General features: G+C 36.0%; 3 protein-coding genes across 14 annotated transcripts; 1 reads left to right on the top strand and 2 right to left on the bottom strand.

Annotated features, from left to right (window-relative positions):
* Window positions 1–498: 498 nt before the first annotated feature.
* Window positions 499–3,092, bottom strand: LOC122025795 (esterase AGAP003155-like). Its single transcript, XM_042584676.1, has 6 exons — window positions 2,737–3,092; window positions 2,557–2,655; window positions 2,442–2,483; window positions 2,230–2,359; window positions 1,234–1,335; window positions 499–783 (listed from the first exon to the last, which is right to left on the bottom strand). Exons 1-6 carry the CDS (start codon window positions 2,983–2,985, stop codon window positions 683–685), a joined length of 723 nt encoding a protein of 240 aa, XP_042440610.1. The 5' UTR covers window positions 2,986–3,092; the 3' UTR covers window positions 499–682.
* A 758-nt stretch (window positions 3,093–3,850) lies between these two features.
* LOC122023792 (THO complex subunit 7A-like) lies at window positions 3,851–12,534 on the top strand. Of its 12 annotated transcripts, none has more exons than XM_042582127.1 (6): window positions 3,851–4,220; window positions 4,316–4,410; window positions 4,499–4,567; window positions 4,959–5,019; window positions 11,483–12,076; window positions 12,300–12,534. In XM_042582127.1, exons 5-6 carry the CDS (start codon window positions 11,483–11,485, stop codon window positions 12,432–12,434), a joined length of 729 nt encoding a protein of 242 aa, XP_042438061.1. In that variant the 5' UTR covers window positions 3,851–4,220; window positions 4,316–4,410; window positions 4,499–4,567; window positions 4,959–5,019; the 3' UTR covers window positions 12,435–12,534. The 12 variants fall into 12 exon arrangements, with proteins under 12 accessions (XP_042438061.1, XP_042438062.1, XP_042438064.1 ...); XM_042582128.1 differs by having other exon boundaries at window positions 11,479–12,076; XM_042582130.1 differs by having other exon boundaries at window positions 11,465–12,076.
* A 943-nt stretch (window positions 12,535–13,477) lies between these two features.
* On the bottom strand, window positions 13,478–19,172 carry LOC122024039 (PC4 and SFRS1-interacting protein-like). Its single transcript, XM_042582542.1, has 8 exons — window positions 19,015–19,172; window positions 17,849–17,997; window positions 16,977–17,062; window positions 16,863–16,905; window positions 16,683–16,745; window positions 16,551–16,608; window positions 14,682–15,517; window positions 13,478–13,843 (listed from the first exon to the last, which is right to left on the bottom strand). Exons 2-8 carry the CDS (start codon window positions 17,990–17,992, stop codon window positions 13,739–13,741), a joined length of 1,335 nt encoding a protein of 444 aa, XP_042438476.1. The 5' UTR covers window positions 17,993–17,997; window positions 19,015–19,172; the 3' UTR covers window positions 13,478–13,738.
* Window positions 19,173–19,306: the final 134 nt, after the last annotated feature.

Genomic DNA, 19,306 nt, shown 5'->3' with positions numbered 1-19,306 from the left:
ATTTAATTAAAATTAAATAAGGAAAATTTTTAAAATGTTCCGCGACAGCGTTTAACAGACTGTCAAAATTCGATTCACAGAAGTAAAGGTAATTCTCATACGCATCAATCAGAGTAAATCCCCATATTATAAATTGTATATTTTAAATAGGACAAAAATTAAAATATCACTTTTATAAAAAAATCATCAAATGAATACGATTAACTATTTATAACAATTAATAGCATTATACTACTATTTAGTAGCTGCCATAATTATTTAAAATTAATTTGGCCAACTTAAATTAATTTTAATAAAATGTAAATATTTTTGATAAATTAATAAAAAAATATTTTGATATAATAGTGATTAGGGCTCAACATTTTGAAATTCAACTGTATAGCAGTTAGGTAAGTTGTTGCTATAACGGTTTGCATGTGATTTTGATTAATTTAAAATAATTATTATAAAATTTTAATAGTTTTAATCAAATTATTAAAGAATATTGATATAATAATATTGAATACAAACATCAACAGCCACCTTTATCCTACTAAATGAATGAGGTGGACAAACTATAATGTTGCATAATCTGACATAATTTTTAGATATGCTCCTGGATGCCAAACGAAAAATTATGAGGCAAAATGGAAAATGAAGCGAGGCTCCAAATGTTTAGGAGTATGAATTTTTAATTACTATGTTAACTTAAATGGGCTTCTTCCTCATGCTTGGTTTCATCACAGGGCAGATCGGCTTCTATCTTGTCCAGGAATTCAAGCATTGTCTCCATGCTTTTCTCATCTGCGAAAAACCAACAGAATATACCCTTAAGAATTTTGGATTGTATATGTCATTTAATCAAGAACTCAAGCAGGCAAAATGAGGACTGACAGGCTCTTTTGGACATGAAAAATTGGTTGAAACAAAATTGTACAAACATGAAAAGATGGACTCACCCCATTTGGATGAAAAATGAATGTATTTTTTTTCACGTGTATAGATAAATCTCAGTGGGAAGAGATGCAAAATTATCCAGGGTTTTCAAAAGGGAATGAGATCCATGAGAATCTAACGGTTAATAATGATCCGGAAGCAAAAGTATCTCAAATGGATTGATAGAAAATTCTGAAAGATTAAATTTTAGTCTGATTCAACAAGAAAAATTGAGCACTAGAGGATCAACAGTTGGAAAGATCTTAAAGAGCTGGAACTACAAAGTGATAGGGAAGATGGGGAAGTGAGCAGACTCACCAAGTCTCGGGACCGTGTGGCCCTTCGGATGTCGGATGATGTAAGGATTCACAAAAGACTCCAACAGTGCTTCTCCAGATGCCTTTAAGAAGTCCATGTCACCTGAAAAAGAAAGATTTAGTACTTGTCATAGTTCAGTGATACTTGAAACTTTTTGGAGAAATTTTATCAGATTACGCCCTTTGTTTTCCCTTTAATCCAGATCAGTCATGCTGATTCCATTTTATCAGATTAACTTTCGCAGCCAATAGTTCATAGTTCAGTGAAATTTTAAATCTACCTGAGTCAAAAAACTGATTTGGATCCGACAAGCTGATTCCGTTTAGGTTCGATCAGGCAATTTTATGAATGGTTAAGCTTAAAACACATATTTCAGGTGCGATCAAATTGACATATAAGAGTTCGAGTATAATGACTCAAAAAAGTTGATATGGAATCCAACAAGCTGACTGTAGATCCATTACCATTTTCTATGACTAGTTAGACCTTAAAACACAAATGTAATATAACAAACACATAAGATGTCGAGTTAAAATTAGTCAACAAATTGATTTGGATCCTAACAAAGTGACCATCTTGGGTTATTTAAATCATTCTACTACCAGTTGGACACCAGGAAAAACACATTTAAGAGATAAACAAACTCACACAAACCATTTCAAGCCAAAATGAATCAGTAAGCTTGGATTTTGTGTATTAATGTGCCCCAAATGGTCCTGTGCCCAATTGAAAATGGAACAGAGTGATTTGAATGATTGCATAAAACAATTTGACAAAGCACTGCATCAAAAGAAAATAGCATGTGGGTATTTGTGGAACACGTGTTTGACTTTTCGATTCAACATTGACACACGTTCTGTTCCTTAATTTAAGATCCTAACAAATGTACCAATTCAATTCGACTTCGTTAGCCATCGTCTTCACCGACACTACTGTTAATTGTGAGGGATTGTTACCAGGAGAAGTGCAAATTATGGGGTGGGTTTTAAACTGTACCTAGAAAATGTAGCGACGTGCAGTCCGGCGGAGACGGGTACGCCTTCTTGACCACCGCCGGGGACTGGAACTTCGCCCCTCCGATCACGACCAAGTACTTCACCTTCGCCACCCTCGTCAACGCCAAACCCTATTGATCAAATCGATAGAAATTAAATATTCTGATCCAGAACCAATCCAAGATGAATTAGTACAAGGATCGGAAGAAATACCCGAGATTGAAGACCCACGAGCGCCGACGAGAGAATTGCGCCCTAAACACCATAAAAACACACTTCGATCAACAAATTTGTCAGTGGATGGTCGGATCAGAGCAGAAAAAATTACCTGGGAGAACCCCATCAGGCCATCGAACGGTCCGTGTTCGATCATCAAGTTCTCAATATACGCGAAGCATTCGTTCAAGTTCCGGTATTCCATGAAACTCTACTTAATATGATCGGAATAAATCAAGGGAAAAAAAAAAGAAACTAAGAAAGGATTTGGGGGAAAAGGGAGAGAAGGAACCTTATCGAACTGAAACCACTCGTAGTAGGGCGGAGGGAAGATCCCGTCAACGTCGGACTTGCCCTCGGCAGGGAAAGGGGCGTCGGGGAAGACGAGATCGAGGCGGGCGGTGACCTCCTCGGGCCACTTCCCCACCACCTGCGTCCGCATGATCTCGCCGCTGGTGCGGAAGCCGTGGAGGCAGAGGAACTTCGGCCTCCGCGGCGCACCGCCGAAGTCGGCGGCAACCTCCGCCGCGAGGCTCCCCATGGCGTATCTGAGGTGAGGACAGACGGAATATTCCCCGATTCCAAGAAGGCTGGGTGCGTGGTCTTCCCGTGGGGGGAGTAGTCCTTTTATAGGAAAAGGTTCGCCGTTGTGATGCCCCGTGGAGTATTGTAACAGCCAAACTATTAGCGAACCCAGGCTGAAGGGAATAAATTATTTGTGGATGACATTGTAACAGCCACACTAATTACGAGGGGCGTTCACCTCCGAGTCTTGGTTAAATTTTATAGTTTGAAATTTAGCTATAGTGTATTATTAAAAAAAATTCTTTTTATAGACAGTGGATTTAAAAATATTGACTATCAAGATTGAATTTTATATAGGTGGTAGAAAAACCTAATTGAATCAAAAATTTTCAAAATATATATCTAGAGAGAGAGAGAGAGGGGGGCAGAACAAGACAGGACGGATACAGAAATTAACTTAAGAGGAAAAGCTTTGAGTGTGAAATATATATACACCTTGTAAGTCTCTTTATATATATATTGATATTTATGAGAATTTAAAATTAAATTGTACTATGATCTAACTTTATAGATAGCTCAATCAAGAAAGATATGATAGATAAAACTGATTAGATATTAGGTAAATAGAAGTCTGTGAGATATGCGAATAATAATAATAATAATAATAAATGTTGTGGAAGAAATAATCATGTGAAAATTTTTAAGAATTTTTTAAAAAAAATTTGGATTTAAATGAAGCTCGTATGAGTCATTTAAGGGGATGGATATATTGAGCGGGAAAAAATCTGTTAAAATAGATACGCATTATTATATTTAATTGAAGAGTTATCTAGGGTTTAATTTTCTTAGCCCTAAGTGGATTATATAATCGGGCTTCGCCCCTCACTGGAACTCATTACCGACCCGATCTTCCTCTCTTCTTTCTCTTTCTCTCTCGCGCGCGGACAACCCGACATCGACGGAGAGCCTTCTCCACCTACGATCTCGGCTTCGTCGCATCATCGAAGGGAAAGCGGCGTCGGATCTTGACGGTACCAGCCATCTCCGGCTGAGTGGTCGACTCTTCGACCGTTCTTGCTCGCGGTCGGCAACAGCTCGGCGTCTAGGGCACGACGGGGGAGTTGATTCACGTAGTTCCCCGCCGATCGATCTCCTCGTTCCTCCTCCTCGAACTGTTCGTTGGAGAGCGATCTGCATCTCCACACCCGCTAGATTAGATCCGGCGATACCACTTGGAGGCAACCAATCGAGGTATGCTTCTTCTAGAATCATACAGCTTCAAAGATCTTGTCAAATGGATCTCCATTGTGGCATTCTTTCTGATCTGGATTAGTGGGTGGCATCAGACCAGCTAATTGGTGGATTTCTCCTCTGCCGATCTTTACTTCTCCACTTCTTGTAGCTGTTGAAGTCTCGGTGAAGAGGTGGAGGTTTGTTTGAGGTGAGTAAGGTTCTGTTTGTTAGGTTTCCAGCAAATTCTTTCTTGTACAATTGCTTTCTAGACTGATTCTAGAAAGATTTGGTGTAAGGGTTCTTGATAGAAGTAGGTAGGAGTCTTGTTGGCTGTGACATTCGGAATTTGCTGTCAAAACCTCAAGGTAAACATTTTTCTAGTGTATACTTCTGATTTTCTGATCAGTAAGCTACTTGATTAGAGTTTCTAATGGGTTGTAGAGTTTTGTTTTTCTTAAATTTACTGGTAGGTATTGTTGTATTCCCTGTTGATATTAGATTAGGGATTTTGGATTGGAAACTATGGGTATGGGTAAATATTTAAAGGTGAATCATATTTGAGCCTAATCCAATTGATTATGGAATATTAGGGTTATTCCATTTTGAACAATTATGAAAGGAGAAGTGGTTTTAATTTAATTAATAGAAGGGGACATTATCTAGGGTTAGCTGATGCATTAGGGATAGCTATTTCTTCTGATATACGATTTATACATCGTAGTATATGTATATACTTTGATAGATTATATGATACAGGACCTTGATCGGTGACAAGTCGCGTGACGTGAGTGGTTCTGTTGATACGAGATATATCGAGGTGGATATTTCTTTCTTGCTTCTTATTTAGTTCTTTGAACTTAAAGCATGGCTATATTTTTGGATGTTTAGGTTGCTTTACCTTAAATCTGTAAATTTGTCTTTTTCCTGCTTGTTACTTCTGCTTGATCTTGGAAGTAATCTAGTTTAATTCGATACAATCTCGACTTTTGTTATCTGAACTCTATAACATATACACATGTAGAGTTTGTATCATAGGGATGTCCGGTTTATTCGGTTAGCATGCTGATTATGTATATTGATGTTGAGTATACACATGATGGGTATGTGTTGTTGGAGTTGCATTATTGATTGACCATTTACATTGTGGTGTATGCATATACGTTTGTTGTGGCTATTGGAGGCGTTATTGGTTGTTGCATAATCGATGATAGTGTCTATATTGTGATTATTCACATCATGTTCATCATTCATTACATGCTGACGACTATTGTCTCACTTTGTGGTGGAGAGAGTTGTCAGTCATGTCGTACACTCGGCCACTCATGGGTAGTGGTAGCTGGAGTAGTTGTCGCTTGTCTTGTCGTGGGATGCAGCAAGGAGAAGGCCGATGGGCCCGAGATAAGCTTCAGCCCCAGCGACTTAGAGGGAGTGGAGATCCCTCATGATGATGCATTGATCATCCGGGCGGTAATCGCTAGTTACCCTATATAATGTTAATTTTAATATGTTTTTGTTGAATGATAATAATTCGATAGATAGAAGAAAAATTATATATATATATATATATATAATGTTAATTTTAATATGTTTTTGTTGAATGATAAAAATTCGATAGATAGAAGAAAAATTATACATATAAAAGATATCCAATCCTTTAATGGGTATGTGTATATCCATCGGATATCTTATACCTGATGGGTATGAATACGGAGAATATAGAATCCGATCCATTGCCATCCCTACTTTCTCCTAAACAAAGTTTTAAATTTCCCTTCCTTTTCTTACCCCTTTTCTCACATTTTCTCCCCTCCTTTAAAACAGTGTGTTAGTCAAGCTCTTGAAATTTGGAGGGTGAATGATAAAAAAAAAATCATAATTAGGTGATTTTTTTTTTTGGGGTTAAGTTTGGAATTTGTAGAGGCGTTTAGAAAATAGGTTAAATCACGAGGGCTTCTTTAGCCGCCGCCCGATCGCCATCGTTCTCGCGAGTCCTCTTCCCGACCTCGTGTCTTCCGTCCTCGTCATCTTCTTCGATCCGCGAGGGCTTCTCTAAGGTTTCCACTCTCCTCCGCGAGCTCCAGCTACCGATTCCTTTACGCCTCGCCTCATCGACCCAGCTGTCGAGCAGCAAAGTTGCCGCTTCTTCCCCATTGGTGAGCAGAGGCGAGAAGGGACGCGGTTTCCTCCCCTTTCATGTTCGTGAGCAGAAGTCCGCAGTGGTGGAGTTTTTTCTCCCTATTCTCACTCGGCACCAGCCTCGGTAAGCCACTGCTTGGTTGCCTCTTCTCATCCGCGGACTAACAGTAGACGAGGACGAGGGCGAGCACCATTACTTCACCTGAGGTAGGCGTAACAGCAATTACATTCATTTTTTGTGATTGATTGCCTTGTATTAGAGTTTTCGCTCATCGATCAGGATGGCACCCTTCTCGATTTAGAACAACAGTTGGAAAGATAGCGTTTTTAACTTGAAATTATTGAAATAAGCGAGTACGAAAATAGAATCTTTACCAGGAACATTTCTAATTAAGTTGCCTGGAAATGCCCAATTTTGGTTAGACTCCCAATTACATGAAAGGGGCACAGGCAAAAGAGAGTCAAAAATAGATTTTTTTCTATAGAATAAAATCAAATAAAACAAGAATTCCTAGTTGGTAAATCTAATTCATTTGAACACTAGAAGTCATCATCAATCATCATCATGCCATTTTTCATCCCAACCATTTGGGATTAGCTGTATAAATTTTGTTCCTTTATTGAGCTCTTTGTAGTGCCCCCTATGCCTTACCTTCTACTTTAATGGATGTGACTACAATACATGAGAAGAAGGAAGTTCATGAAATGGAGCTTCCACTTGATATTTTGTAGTTTAATCTAGAAAAGTGAATCTGAGATTGAGTTTCAAGCTTTGGGAAAACTGAATGCTGTCTTGAACTCTCAAACAGAAAAAAGGAGTTTGATCTCTGAGAATGAAAACTTTGTTTTATATTGGATGGAGTCCTTGTGAAGTACATGATCACACTAAGAATGGCGAAACATGAAAATTTTCATTTTTAGAATATTTCTTTGAACAGAATAAGTTTGAAAGGGACAAATTGCCATGAGCATGGCAAAGAAGAGTATTTTAGAGATCGCCCGAGGCAAAAAAGTGCATGCACTTTCCTTCCTGACCTGCAATTTTGCCAACTAAATAATATCACTTGAACTCTAGAAATAGAGCAAGAGCACCTTAGGGCATCCACAATGGGTTCGGAGCTCCCATTGCGGATGTGGCAATGGGGGGAGGGGGCTCTTTCGATTTTCACAAGGAGCGGTTCCCTGTTTAGAGCATCCATAGTTGTGGGAGCTCTCCAAGAGCTTCCTCGATGCCCACATATCATGTCAAAAGTAAAAAACCTCACACATCTTTCCACTATCAAAAAATCTGTCAACAACTCTTTTATGGTCCCATACTTTTTCATTATATATATTTCTCATCTTTCCCTTATATTTTACATTATATATAATTAATTTTTTATAAAATTTAAATCCATAAATTGCTAACATTGAATAACATTAATAATTTAAAAAAATTACATAAATATTACCGTACATCAAATAAAAAGTCATAAATCATAATAATATATAAAAATAAACTTAAACACATCTACACATATCACTGCTTTGTTTAATTTTTTTAACTATTTTCTCATGTATATGAAGTTGTCCTGATGTCATCTCGCTAGTATCCTTCATAATAATTTCATAATATTTATGAAAGATCTCGGCTTCCCACAAAGTCATTTTTTACATTTGATATTCTTTAATATCTTACCAATCTTTGTCGATGTTTTGTTTCATTGTGTCGCTCTTTCTGACATTGGATTTGCCTTTCCTCTTCACTGCCCTTTGCCTATTTGATGAATACGAACTTCAGAGTCATTCACATCAACACTCGTATCTGGATTTGATATTGAAGTGTTCCCTGCTGATTCATATGTCCTTACCTTCTTGCTAGAGTAATGATCAACTGATTGTGGAGTATGTTTCTCATACTCTTTGAGAATCCTCTACACATGCATATACTTGAAGTCCTTGTTGCAACACATTCTCGTCACTTCAATAGCTTTGACAATGAGTATAAAAATTATTGTAGGCTGTAGAAAATTCATTTACCATTGGCGCAAACTTATAGTAATGTAATTTTAGCCGCTGATAACTTCTTGTCATATTTCCAGCGGGCCGATGCTTGTAGTAATCAACTATACATTTCCAAAAAGTGTGATCCTTCTAGCCATTACTAATGATTGCGTCGGTGCTGATAGTTGCCCATGACTTCGTAAGGACCACGTCTTCATCGGGAGGCTAAAATCTTCGTTTCGAATAAGCTTTCTCTGATTCAACTTCACGCCCTTCTTGTGATGAGTGTGGTAGCGACTTGGTTGCTGGAATAGATGATGACATTATAAGTTCTTTGACGTTGATAGATGGGTCGATAGTAGCCCTTGATTCATTCGAAAGCATGACTTGAGGTGGAGAAAATAAGTAAGGCAGAGAAGACATCCTTAATTGGTTGCCCATGACTGACCAATCTTGGGGTGAATACATACCAAATGGAGATGGGGCGGTGTTACTCAGATTCGTTAAAAAAATTTAAAAATTTTGGGAATTTGGGAAATTTGTAGGATATTGTGGAACATATGAAATATTTTGAAAATTTGGAGGGTATTGTGTGTGAAAGACAAAATGAGGATATTGAAAATTTAGAGGTATGTGAGTATTTTTAGAAGATGTATTTTCTTCCACATTTGAAGAATTCAAAAGATTTGTAAAAGAAGTATTGAAATTTTCAACTATCTCAAATACAAATAGAGAATGAAAGAAAGAAAGAAGTAGAGAGTGAAGAGAATGATAAGATGGATGAAAAAAATAAAAGATTGGCGAAGTATATTTTTTTTAAATAAAAAATTAAACTTTTACCATTGAACAAGACATATTTATGGTTTTTTTAAAAAAAAACTTTTAAAAAATCAGTTTAATAAATAAAAAAAATGAAATCGAGGGAGCTCCCTCCCTCCCACTATGGGGGAGCTCCCTCCCCATTGCCACGTTAGTAATGGGAGTGGCGATGCCTTTAAGGAGCCACTCCTTCACTGTTTTTAATTAAAATGATTTTTTTAAAAAACAAAAACATGTCAGTGTTCAACAATAAAAATTTAATTTTTTATTTAAAAAATATATAAATACATCTCCAATCTGTTATTTTTTCATTCATTTTATCATTCTCTACTTTTTCTTTCTTCCTTTCATTTTCTATTTGGTATTTGAGACGGATGAAAATTACAATTTACAAATATTTTGAATTCTTTAAATGTGGAAGAAAATACATCTTCTCAAATTACTCGCATATCTCTAAATTTTTAATATACTCATTTTTTTTCACACACGATACCCTCTGAAATTTTAAAATATTTCATATGTTCCACAATATCTTTCAAAATTTTCAAATTCCCAAAGTTCTCAAAATTTTTTGATGAATCCAAGTAACACTGTCCGAGCTCTATTTGGTATGTATCCACCTCAAAGATTGGCCAATCGTAGCCTGCCTTCTGCCTTACATATTTTCTCCTTCTCAACAATTAGTCATGCTTTCGAATGAATCAAGAAGGGCTACTGTCGACCCATCTATCAGCGACAAAGAACCTGTAATGCCATCATCTATTCCAGCAACTTAGTAGCCACCACACGCATCACCAGAGTGTAAAGTTGAATCAGAGAAAGATGATTTGAAATGAAGATTTTGGTCTCCTAATGAAGTCGTGGTCCTTGCGAACTCATGGACAACTATCATCATCGACGCAGTCTTGGTAATGACCAGAAGGCTTACGCTTTTTGGAAACATATAGTTGATTACTACAAGCATTGGCCCGCTAGAAATATGAGGAGAAGTTATCAGTGGCTAAAATCACATTGCAATAAGTTTACGTTGATGGTAAATAAATTTTCTGCAACCTACACTAATTTTTATACTCATCGTCAAAGCGGTTAGAGTAACGAGAATGTGTTGGAGAATTTTCTGAATATGTGGAAACCAACAACAATAATAAGGACTTCAAGTATATGCATGTATGGAGGTTCTCAGAGAGTATAAGTAATATACTCCACAATCAGTTGATCATTAATCTAGCAGGAAGGCAAGGACATCCGAATCAAGAGGAACACTTCAACATCAAATCCAGATATGAGTGTTGATGTGGATGACTGAAATCTGCATTCATCCGATAGGGCAAAAGGCAACGTAGAAGAAGGGCAAATCCAAAGTAGGGTGACATAATGGAACAAAGCATCGACAAAGATTGACAAAATATTAAAGAATATTAAATGCAAAAAATAGCTTTGCGGGAAGTCGAGATCTTTCATAAGAATTATGAAAGATACTAGTGAGATGACACCAGGACAACTTCATATACATGAGAAAATGGTCGACAAAATTAAACAGAGACATGACCTGTTGTAGATGCGTCTAAGTTTATTTTTATATATTATTATAATTTATGTCTTTTTATTTGATGTACTATGATATTTATATATATTTTTAATTATTAATGTTATTCCATGTTAACAATTTATGGATTTAAATTTTATAAAAATTTAATTATATATGATATAAAATATAAAGAAGAATGAGAAATAATATATATAATGAAAAATGTAAAACCTATAAAAGAGTTGTTAAGAGGTTTTTTTTTTTTTTTTTTTTTTTTTTTACAGTTGAGAGATGTGTGCCGACCCCACCTAGTGGGAAAAGGCTTGGTTGTTGTTGTTGTTGTAGTTGAGAGATGTGTGAGATTTTTTATTTTTGACATGGTACTGATGTGGCATCGAGGGAGCTCCACGACAATGGATGCCTTAGAACCAAACCACTATAACAATAGTCATATAATCTTGCATGGAGCTCATTTGAGTGCTAAAATTCATGTCCAATGCAAATTTGATGACGCTTATAACTTGTATCATTCTGCATTTTAATTCCCTTATTTTTTCAGATGACCCAATAAAATTTTAAGATATTCATTTTTTTAGTCCAATTCTCAACCTATTGTTTAACATTGTAATCACATATATGCGTTGCATTTCTCTTCATAGGTTCTATCTATGTCGTTTCCCATAGCCGATAATGATATATAAGTTTTTTGCAGAGTTGTCTCTTTTTTTTTAATTATTATTTTAGGATTCAAGTTTAAGAACTTCTTAAGTTGCTTGTATCTGCTGAAAATGCTCAGTGTCCTATTTAAAGTCAGATGTCAGCCAAAGCGAGGAAGGTCACTGGAAGAGGTGAACAGACAGTTGCTCATTATGCTTTCCATCCACTGGAGGATGATGCAATAATCAAACATAGGCTTCTAACTCGAACAACAACCACTCGAGGTGAACCACCACTGAAGAAGCTGCAGAAAAAGTTTGTCGCCTTTGCACATGAAGTAGAAAAAGATGGAGATAATGCCGAGGACTTGGAGAAGGCTTACAAGGTCTTCTTACAAGAGATTATTACATTCGAGTTACCGCTTCTGAAAAGCAAAGCTGTAGTTGATGCAAATCTCCGAGAGAAGGAAAGTTTCAATGAGTTACAAACTGAAATCCAGCGGCAAATAGTCCAAGCCCAGGCTGATATAGAGGATCTTAAGAAACAACTCGAGCTAAGCAAAATTGAGAGGCAGCACAAGGAAGAGTGTGAAGTCATTCGGAAACTGATTGCCTCACAGCCCCCAAGGTCTGAAACACAGAAACTTATATCTGATCTTGAGAAAGAAATTGCTGCTTTGGAGGCGGAGAATCTTTCCTGTGCGAAGACGCTGGATCTTAGGAAGAAACAATTAACTCTTCTACTCCATGTGGTGAGTGTTTATCCAAATTTACAATCTTAGATACTACTTTCTTTTTGCCTCGAAAAGTCTACCTCCTTTTCCACATGTTTCTTAGATTGCTTAGCTACTCTTTCTTGAGTTTAACATCACGATAGATTTGTCACATGTTTCTGGAAATTGAGTTCTCCCATTACTGCCTTTTGTTCCATGGTCGAGTTATAATGTCCATCTTTTGAACTCGACTTCAATGCAGGTTGACGAATTGCAGAACACAATTGAAGATGAACAGAAGAGTCCAGTGGATGAGTTGCAAGCAGCTATTGAAGAGCATAAGATGAATGTGGAAGAAGACAGTGGCCCTGGATCTGAAGCTATGGCTGTTGATTAATTTATGAACTGTTAAGTTTCGACATCTATTTTCCCACCTTTTGTTTGGATTATGAAACTAGTAGAACAATGTTTTGCTATGCAATTTTCTTCCTTGGCAAGAGAAAATGGTAAAAAATAAAATATCATAGTATTGGATGTAAATAGATAAACTATATTAGTATCTCAATTGACTATTCACAAATTTAACCAGGCTTGAAATTTATGAGTTAAAAAATTTTAGGGAAAAAAATAAACGACGCTCCTTTTTTTCAAATTGTCAAAAGGGACTTCTATTTTGATTTTTTTATTAAAAGGACATTCTATCCATTGTAAAATGATGCAATTACTTTTTATTGTATTGTTCTCATTATTATTCTCAGTCTAAATCTGAAACTGAGGGTACGTTGTAATAGCTATGAATCAATTTTGTATTTGTTATATAGTTGTAATAATTACAATTTCAAAACTATTATAATTGAACTGTTATACAGGTGTAACAGTTACTGTTTCTTAATTGTTATAACTAGTTAAATTGACATTATTTTGCATCCAAATAAACACACCATTACAATTTTAAAAAATAAAAGTGAAAAAATTATAATGAACCGAATCTAATATATAAAGTAGAGTGATAGAGGAAAAATATATGAAATAGATGTGATTTCGTAATTACTACCATTCATCCAACTGTTTACAAATTAGATGGGAGATTTAGACGGAAAATAATAATACTCAAGAATGCTAGAGGACAATTAAATAATTATACAGGGCCAAGGATACTTTGATGATTTAGTAAAAAAATCGCCTTCTTAATTTCTACCCAAAAATTTATGAACATCCATGATGCTCTAGTGTGCTGTGCTCAAGTTCAACTTGGCAAAACTACAAAATTTAAAAAATCAGAGTTTGTCATTGTACTTCAAAGATTTACTGTTACTATCAGTCTCAACACACCCATTTCTAAAATTCTACCACAATAATTATCTAATAATTATTTAAAAAATTAAATGTTTTTTCTATTAATTATTTTACTCCTCTTATTGATCTCGTATTACTCAAATATCAACAGAAGTTTTCTTCTTTACATTAAAATAAGATAAAGTTTATAGACAAGTAAATCAGTGTGCATCTTTCAATTGTTAACCAGCACAAAAAGTTTACACCAAAACACTGGTCATCAGACCCTACACTTTGCCTGCAATGAACTGTCCAACAAAATCTGAAGGCAAACTTAGTGTAACAAAAAAAGGGGAGTTAAGAGTAAGCTAGTTCACAAAATTATCAAAAAACTACAGAACAGGCTGCAAATTAAACTTCATTTGCTCAGAATGGGGATCCAAGTGGAGCAATGAGTCCAAGAGTCTGCATCACTTTAGTTTTTCTTGAACTGACAATATCCAGTGCTGCTTCTGTTTCAGAGAACTTTGCCTGCAATATCAAGGGAAAAAAACTGAATATGAAGTTGAAAAGTGGAGTAGAAGTTTAAGAACATGGTAAAAATATAGGGCAAATTGTTGACAACAGGCCCTATCAGTGAAGCTATTCAATGTTCCAGAATTCTGCATTGACGGGAGTTTTGTGTTTCGTGTGCCGGGCTGTCCTTTAACCAGTTTATCCAGTTTTCAAAACATTTCTTCTGTATGAAACATGCTCAAATCTAGCTTCCCTAGCAGCCATTGTTTCAAACCACTTGAAGAATGACATTCTAGATCAAAATTATGCTAATCATCTGGATTAATTTTAGCACAATTTTAAAACAATATATTGTTCATAAAATATCCTTTTCTGATAATCAAGTCAAACCACTTGAAGAACAGTATGTTACATCAAAATTGTGCAAACATTCACCAATAAACTTAAGTCATCAAGTTTAATTTTGGCACAACTTTGATATGCAATTATTGTTCATAAAATACAATTTTCTGGCAATTAAACTAAACCACTTGAAGAATGTTATTTTATATCAAATTTGTGCAAAAATTTCACCACTACAGTATATTGCTATCATCTGGATTAATTTTAGCACAATTTGAATACAAAATAGTGTACATCAAATTGTTTAGATTTAAAATTGTCAATTTCATACTTTTGACATCCTGTCGTCATATTCAGTGTACTAGTATTATCTAGGTCAATTTTGGCACAAGTTTGACATAAAAGAGTCACCAAACAAATAGCTTGATGGTGAAGAATATTTTGGTACTATGAATGGACGGAAGACTTCAAATTGTAGCCATATTGGAAATTTGCACAAAAATATACTCACAGATGTGGGGGTCTCCAGTTTTGGGTCTTTATCATCTTCATGCTTTTGATTTTGTAAACCATTTTGCTTCGCCACAGATATAGGGCTCTCCAATTTGCGGTCTTTAACTTCTTCATGCTTTTGTTTTCTTAAACCATTTCGCTTTATGGTTTTGCCTCCGGTGGCACCGGATTCTATCCTCTTCCTTGCATATTGGTTTCCAGGTTTAACATGCTTCATCAGTTCATTTTGATGTACTTCTTTCCCATCCTCTTGTAAACTCTGTTCTTGAGGTCCACTTTGCTTAGTCCTTTTATAAAAGAGATTCTTACTCACTCCTTTTTCTTCCGAATGTAGTTGTTGCAACTCATGTTTCTCTTCCTTAAGTTCATCGTGATTCCTTTTTCTGAGAGTGTATTTCCTCACAATATCAGGTTTAGTAACTTTATCTCCTGAAACACCATTTTTGACTTGTTTTCCAGTTGAAGCTTCATTGAGAAAATTTTGCTGTGCCTGTTCCCAGTCCATCTGCCTCAATTGCTTAGAATCAAGATGCTTCATGTCCTCAACATCAGAAGGTCTTGTTTCCACTTCATCTATCACAATGACATCTCCATACTGACAAGTTCCTAAGTTTTGGTACTCCAAGTGTTCTGCTTTGTTCCTTTCTATTATGCCTACCTTACTGGCATTCCGCATTGAACGCCTCCTCATTGAACGTCTTAAAGATTGTAATTTTATGCTTTTGGATCCAGAAGTACCATCAGAGTCAGTCTTGCTGATATGTTGGTTTTCAGGGATACCTTGCTTTATATATTTCACATCATCTTTCTCCTCTAGCTTTGAGCTGCCTCCGTCTGGTGTTTTGTAAAGCATGTATTCAAAATAGCCGAAAGTAGTATAGTATTAAGCTTCATTCATAACTACGAGTTTTATAATATCCTTCTAACACACTCAATATCCAAAAGAAAAAAAAAATCGGATACAGAAAGTATAACAAATACTGATACAAGAAGTGATCTTAACTAGGTGATAAATAGATCAATTTGACTCATATAGGGCTTGGGAGAACCACATAGGCCTATTTTGCTTCTAGGAGAAAACTAAGTTGTTTAATTGTCTACCGACTAAATCCTTAGGATGACTTAAGAAAGATTTTCTACTGCTGTTTCGCAATAAAATGTTATAAGTGTCTCTTGTAGCCTTCTGTATTGAAGAATGAATATGACAAAGTCAACAAGTTAATAACATCATGAATTGTAGGTTAATATGAAATGTGGAGAAGAAATAGAAAAGAGAAGGCAAGAGGATAATACCCACTGCAACACCGATTACGAGAATAGAAGTATGAAAAAACACAACAGTAAGACCACACAATGACACCAATGAAAACATTATTAGTCAATATAATAAAAAAGATTTAATTAATTTAAATATCACTGTGATATAGTCTTGCATTGCATTGAGGGCAATGGAAGAATATAATTTATGTCGCTGACCTTAAAGAGTTGGGAGGAACAATATTGATAACGATCAAGGAATTCATTGCTAGATATGTTAGCATTGAAAATCCTCCTCACTGATCATGAATAGGAGAAACATTCGGTTCATCTATAAATTCTTTAAAACTTGCAGGAATGTGATTATGTACATTTATGAATATGAATAACAGGAGATAAAATCTGGATTAACCTAAACTACTTAACTACTACCTAAAATCTGAAAGATAAAACGTAGATTAGGTGCACCTTTGCAAGAAGAGGATATTGTCATCTAAATATCTATCCAAATAGGACAAGTTTATAGCACCAAAGCAAGTTTACAGGAAAACAGAAAATGGCATGTTTATCGTCCTATCTTAAACAGGACAAAGTGAAAATTCTGATTAACCTCTAAAATGACGACCTGTTTTCTTAGTTTTCCCCCTTGAGGATATTTGAGAAAGTTCCTGTCACATCAGAAAAGAATAATGAACTCATCTCTTTCAAAGATTATTTGAGAAATTAAGGATGCACAAATGACCTCTACCATATCCAATGATCTTCTGAACACTTCCTCTGAAGAAACATTATCTTGCTTGACAATCTGGAAGTCATTCACAAGACAAAGTCGTTCATTTTTTTTTCAGTAAATATGCTAACTAAGCAATCAATCAGCACAACGAGAGAAAAAAAAAAAGCCAAATGCCATTGCTGAACTCACTTTTTCAAACGCCATATTGCATTTCAAAGGGTCCACATACAAACTGAGCAAATGAATAAATAATCAATGACACCTGAAGATCAATGAGATAGCAAGAAAGAAGCAGAAACTCACTATTCATAACTTCCATATAAGCGAACAAGGATTTCATCCTTTGATTTCTTTTTGGGTCCAGAACCAACACTTTTCTCATCAACAACCTTTAAAGTAGAAGTGCAATGACAAAAAGACTGTTATGCCAGTACTTAAAATCTATCAAGCTACAATCATGTACTTAGGAAACAATAATCAACAAAGAAGATCTAGGTTCTTTGAAATTTCTTCAAGAAATAAAATTCAGAGGCACGCAACAGGTTACCATTTAGAAAATGTCTTGGCAAAAGGTTATCTTACAAGTTACTGATTCAACATTTCCTATTTCTGTTTTTCTCCAGCATTATATTGCTATTCTATTTTATTGTATGCATTTTGTCCCGCCATTGCCACCTCATAATTGAACCTAAAACAGGAAAATTAATCTTAAACTACTATATGACTGATTGCAATATTTTCAGAGATATGATGGCAAGATAGGTGTTGTGAGATGTTGAATGGTAAGGCATTACATGTTTCTATGACAAGGGCTAGTGCTAATGTGGAAGCCACGCTCAAGCAATTTGAAAGAACACATGTGTGCACACATACACAAGAGAAAAACACTAAGGTAAGCAATGTCGGATTGTTTTCTTGGTTCTCATAGGTAACTAACCTATAATTTACCCAACAATGAATTATTACCTGAACTATGAGAAGTCAAACTTTATTTGGCCTGACCAAAAATAAAGGTTTATCAAATCTAAGAACATAGAAGCTGCAATATCTGTAATTAATATAAGGAAATAAATCTTAGGGGTTTCCACATGTTTTAGCAGTGATTCAGGACCTACTAATAAGTAATAATTGGATTAAAAATTCATTTCATATTAAAACCTGATATGCAAAAATACCTGAGCAGGCCACCATATGTGGTTCTTGATTTTTGTCCATGCAATATCCCCTGGAACAAATTCTTGCTGAATTTGATGATCCCCAGAGGCTACCAGACCATTGCTCATACAACTTTCAGTACTTTTAAAAGCTTTTCCTCTCATTATACCTTCACCCAAGTAGGGAAGGATGAACCTAAGTGCAATTCAAGATGCTAAACAATTTAACTGCATATCCTATCTTTAGATTTTAACCAAAGAGATAAAAGACTGATACAAATAGCTAACAACAGACCATTGCATAAACAACAACCTGACCTGAGCCATGAGGAACATCATGCATGGAAGATTATTGAAGGACAAAATGTTCCTAATGTCACAAGTAGGGAAGGATGAACCTAAGTGCAATTCAAGATGCTAAACAATTTAACTGCATATCCTATCTTTAGATTTTAGCCAAAGAGATAAAAGAACTGATACAAATAGCTAACAACAGACCATTGCATAAACAACAGCCTGACCTGAGCCATGAGGAACATCATGCGTCGAAGATTATTGAAGGACAAAATGTCGTAACGTCACATTCTAAGAGAACTTTATGAAATAAGCAGGCCTTAAGAATTTGCTAAGTCACCTTTTCAGGACCAAGAGACAGATGACAGAGGAGTACTCAATGCAGAATCATATATGATACAAATGGATTGACAGACTTAGATCCTAACTTCACAAGACAAAGTACATTATGTTCATTAAAGAATGATCCAACTAGGCGCTAGTTCGATAGAGTCTGACAGTGAACAGAGGCGTGAATGATTTTCCAAAAGACTCATGAATTTCTGCAGCTTATCTCGCAAACTTAGAGGATTTCCACTTGCCATTATCCTTGGAGATCTGTTTTCAGCATCTTACAATATCAATTTAGCCCTAGGAGTTGAAATCTAAAACTGAAGCTTAATAACCTCTTCGAGTTCCTTTAACGGCTTCCCTTGTTAGATACGAGGGGAAGAAGGAGGAGTGACAGAAAAGAAGTATAAAATTGTGAGCTTTCCTCTCCCTCCTCCTAACCCTCCATCCAAGTGCTAGTACGAACGATCACAAGCCAAAAAGAAGAGAACAAAGCAAAAAAGAACAGTAGCCACAAACAGCATCAAGAAGAACACACAGAGAGTGATGATGAACGGCGATACCCTCAATCCACCACCTGAGGACTGCGTCGAAGTCGTCGCCCACTCTCTCTCTCTCACTCTCTCTGGTGGCTTTCGAGAACGGAGAGGAGCGCGCTCCCCCCTTTCTCTCTACACTCTGAAGACTGCGGATGGCGGACGGATTCCCGAAATGGCATGTGTCCCACTATTTTTTCAATCAGCTGTTGATGCTAAAACACGCAACACCATTTTTTCCGCTTATACGTGTCAACCATCGGATCGTATTACCTCCGGCCACGTGCGTGGCTCGGCCCAATAACATGTCCGGCCCATA

The sequence above is a fragment of the Zingiber officinale genome, chromosome 9B (assembly GCF_018446385.1).
Source record: "Zingiber officinale cultivar Zhangliang chromosome 9B, Zo_v1.1, whole genome shotgun sequence".
Lineage (NCBI taxonomy): Eukaryota > Viridiplantae > Streptophyta > Magnoliopsida > Zingiberales > Zingiberaceae > Zingiber > Zingiber officinale.
Note: the sequence above shows the minus strand (reverse complement) of the source record. Positions and strands in the feature narration are given on the sequence as shown.

Bases quoted from the DNA above. Each gene is read 5' to 3' on its own strand.
- LOC122025795 (XM_042584676.1), bottom strand. From the start codon at position 2,985: ATGGGGAGCCTCGCGGCGGAGGTTGCCGCCGACTTCGGCGGTGCGCCG. The intron at 2,360-2,441 runs GTATTTCTTCCG...TTTGATCAATAG, and splicing joins TCGTGGGTCTTCAATCTCGG to GGTTTGGCGTTGACGAGGGT. The intron at 1,336-2,229 runs GTACAGTTTAAA...TTTCTTTTTCAG, and splicing joins CACGTCGCTACATTTTCTAG to GTGACATGGACTTCTTAAAG.
- LOC122023792 (XM_042582132.1), top strand. From the start codon at position 11,483: ATGTCAGCCAAAGCGAGGAAGGTCACTGGAAGAGGTGAACAGACAGTT. The intron at 12,077-12,299 runs GTGAGTGTTTAT...ACTTCAATGCAG, and splicing joins TAACTCTTCTACTCCATGTG to GTTGACGAATTGCAGAACAC.
- LOC122024039 (XM_042582542.1), bottom strand. From the start codon at position 17,992: ATGAGAGGAAAAGCTTTTAAAAGTACTGAAAGTTGTATGAGCAATGGT. The intron at 17,063-17,848 runs GTATTTTTGCAT...TCTACTTTAAAG, and splicing joins ACATATGGTGGCCTGCTCAG to GTTGTTGATGAGAAAAGTGT. The intron at 13,844-14,681 runs GTGAGTATATTT...TTGATATTGCAG, and splicing joins AACTGGAGACCCCCACATCT to GCAAAGTTCTCTGAAACAGA.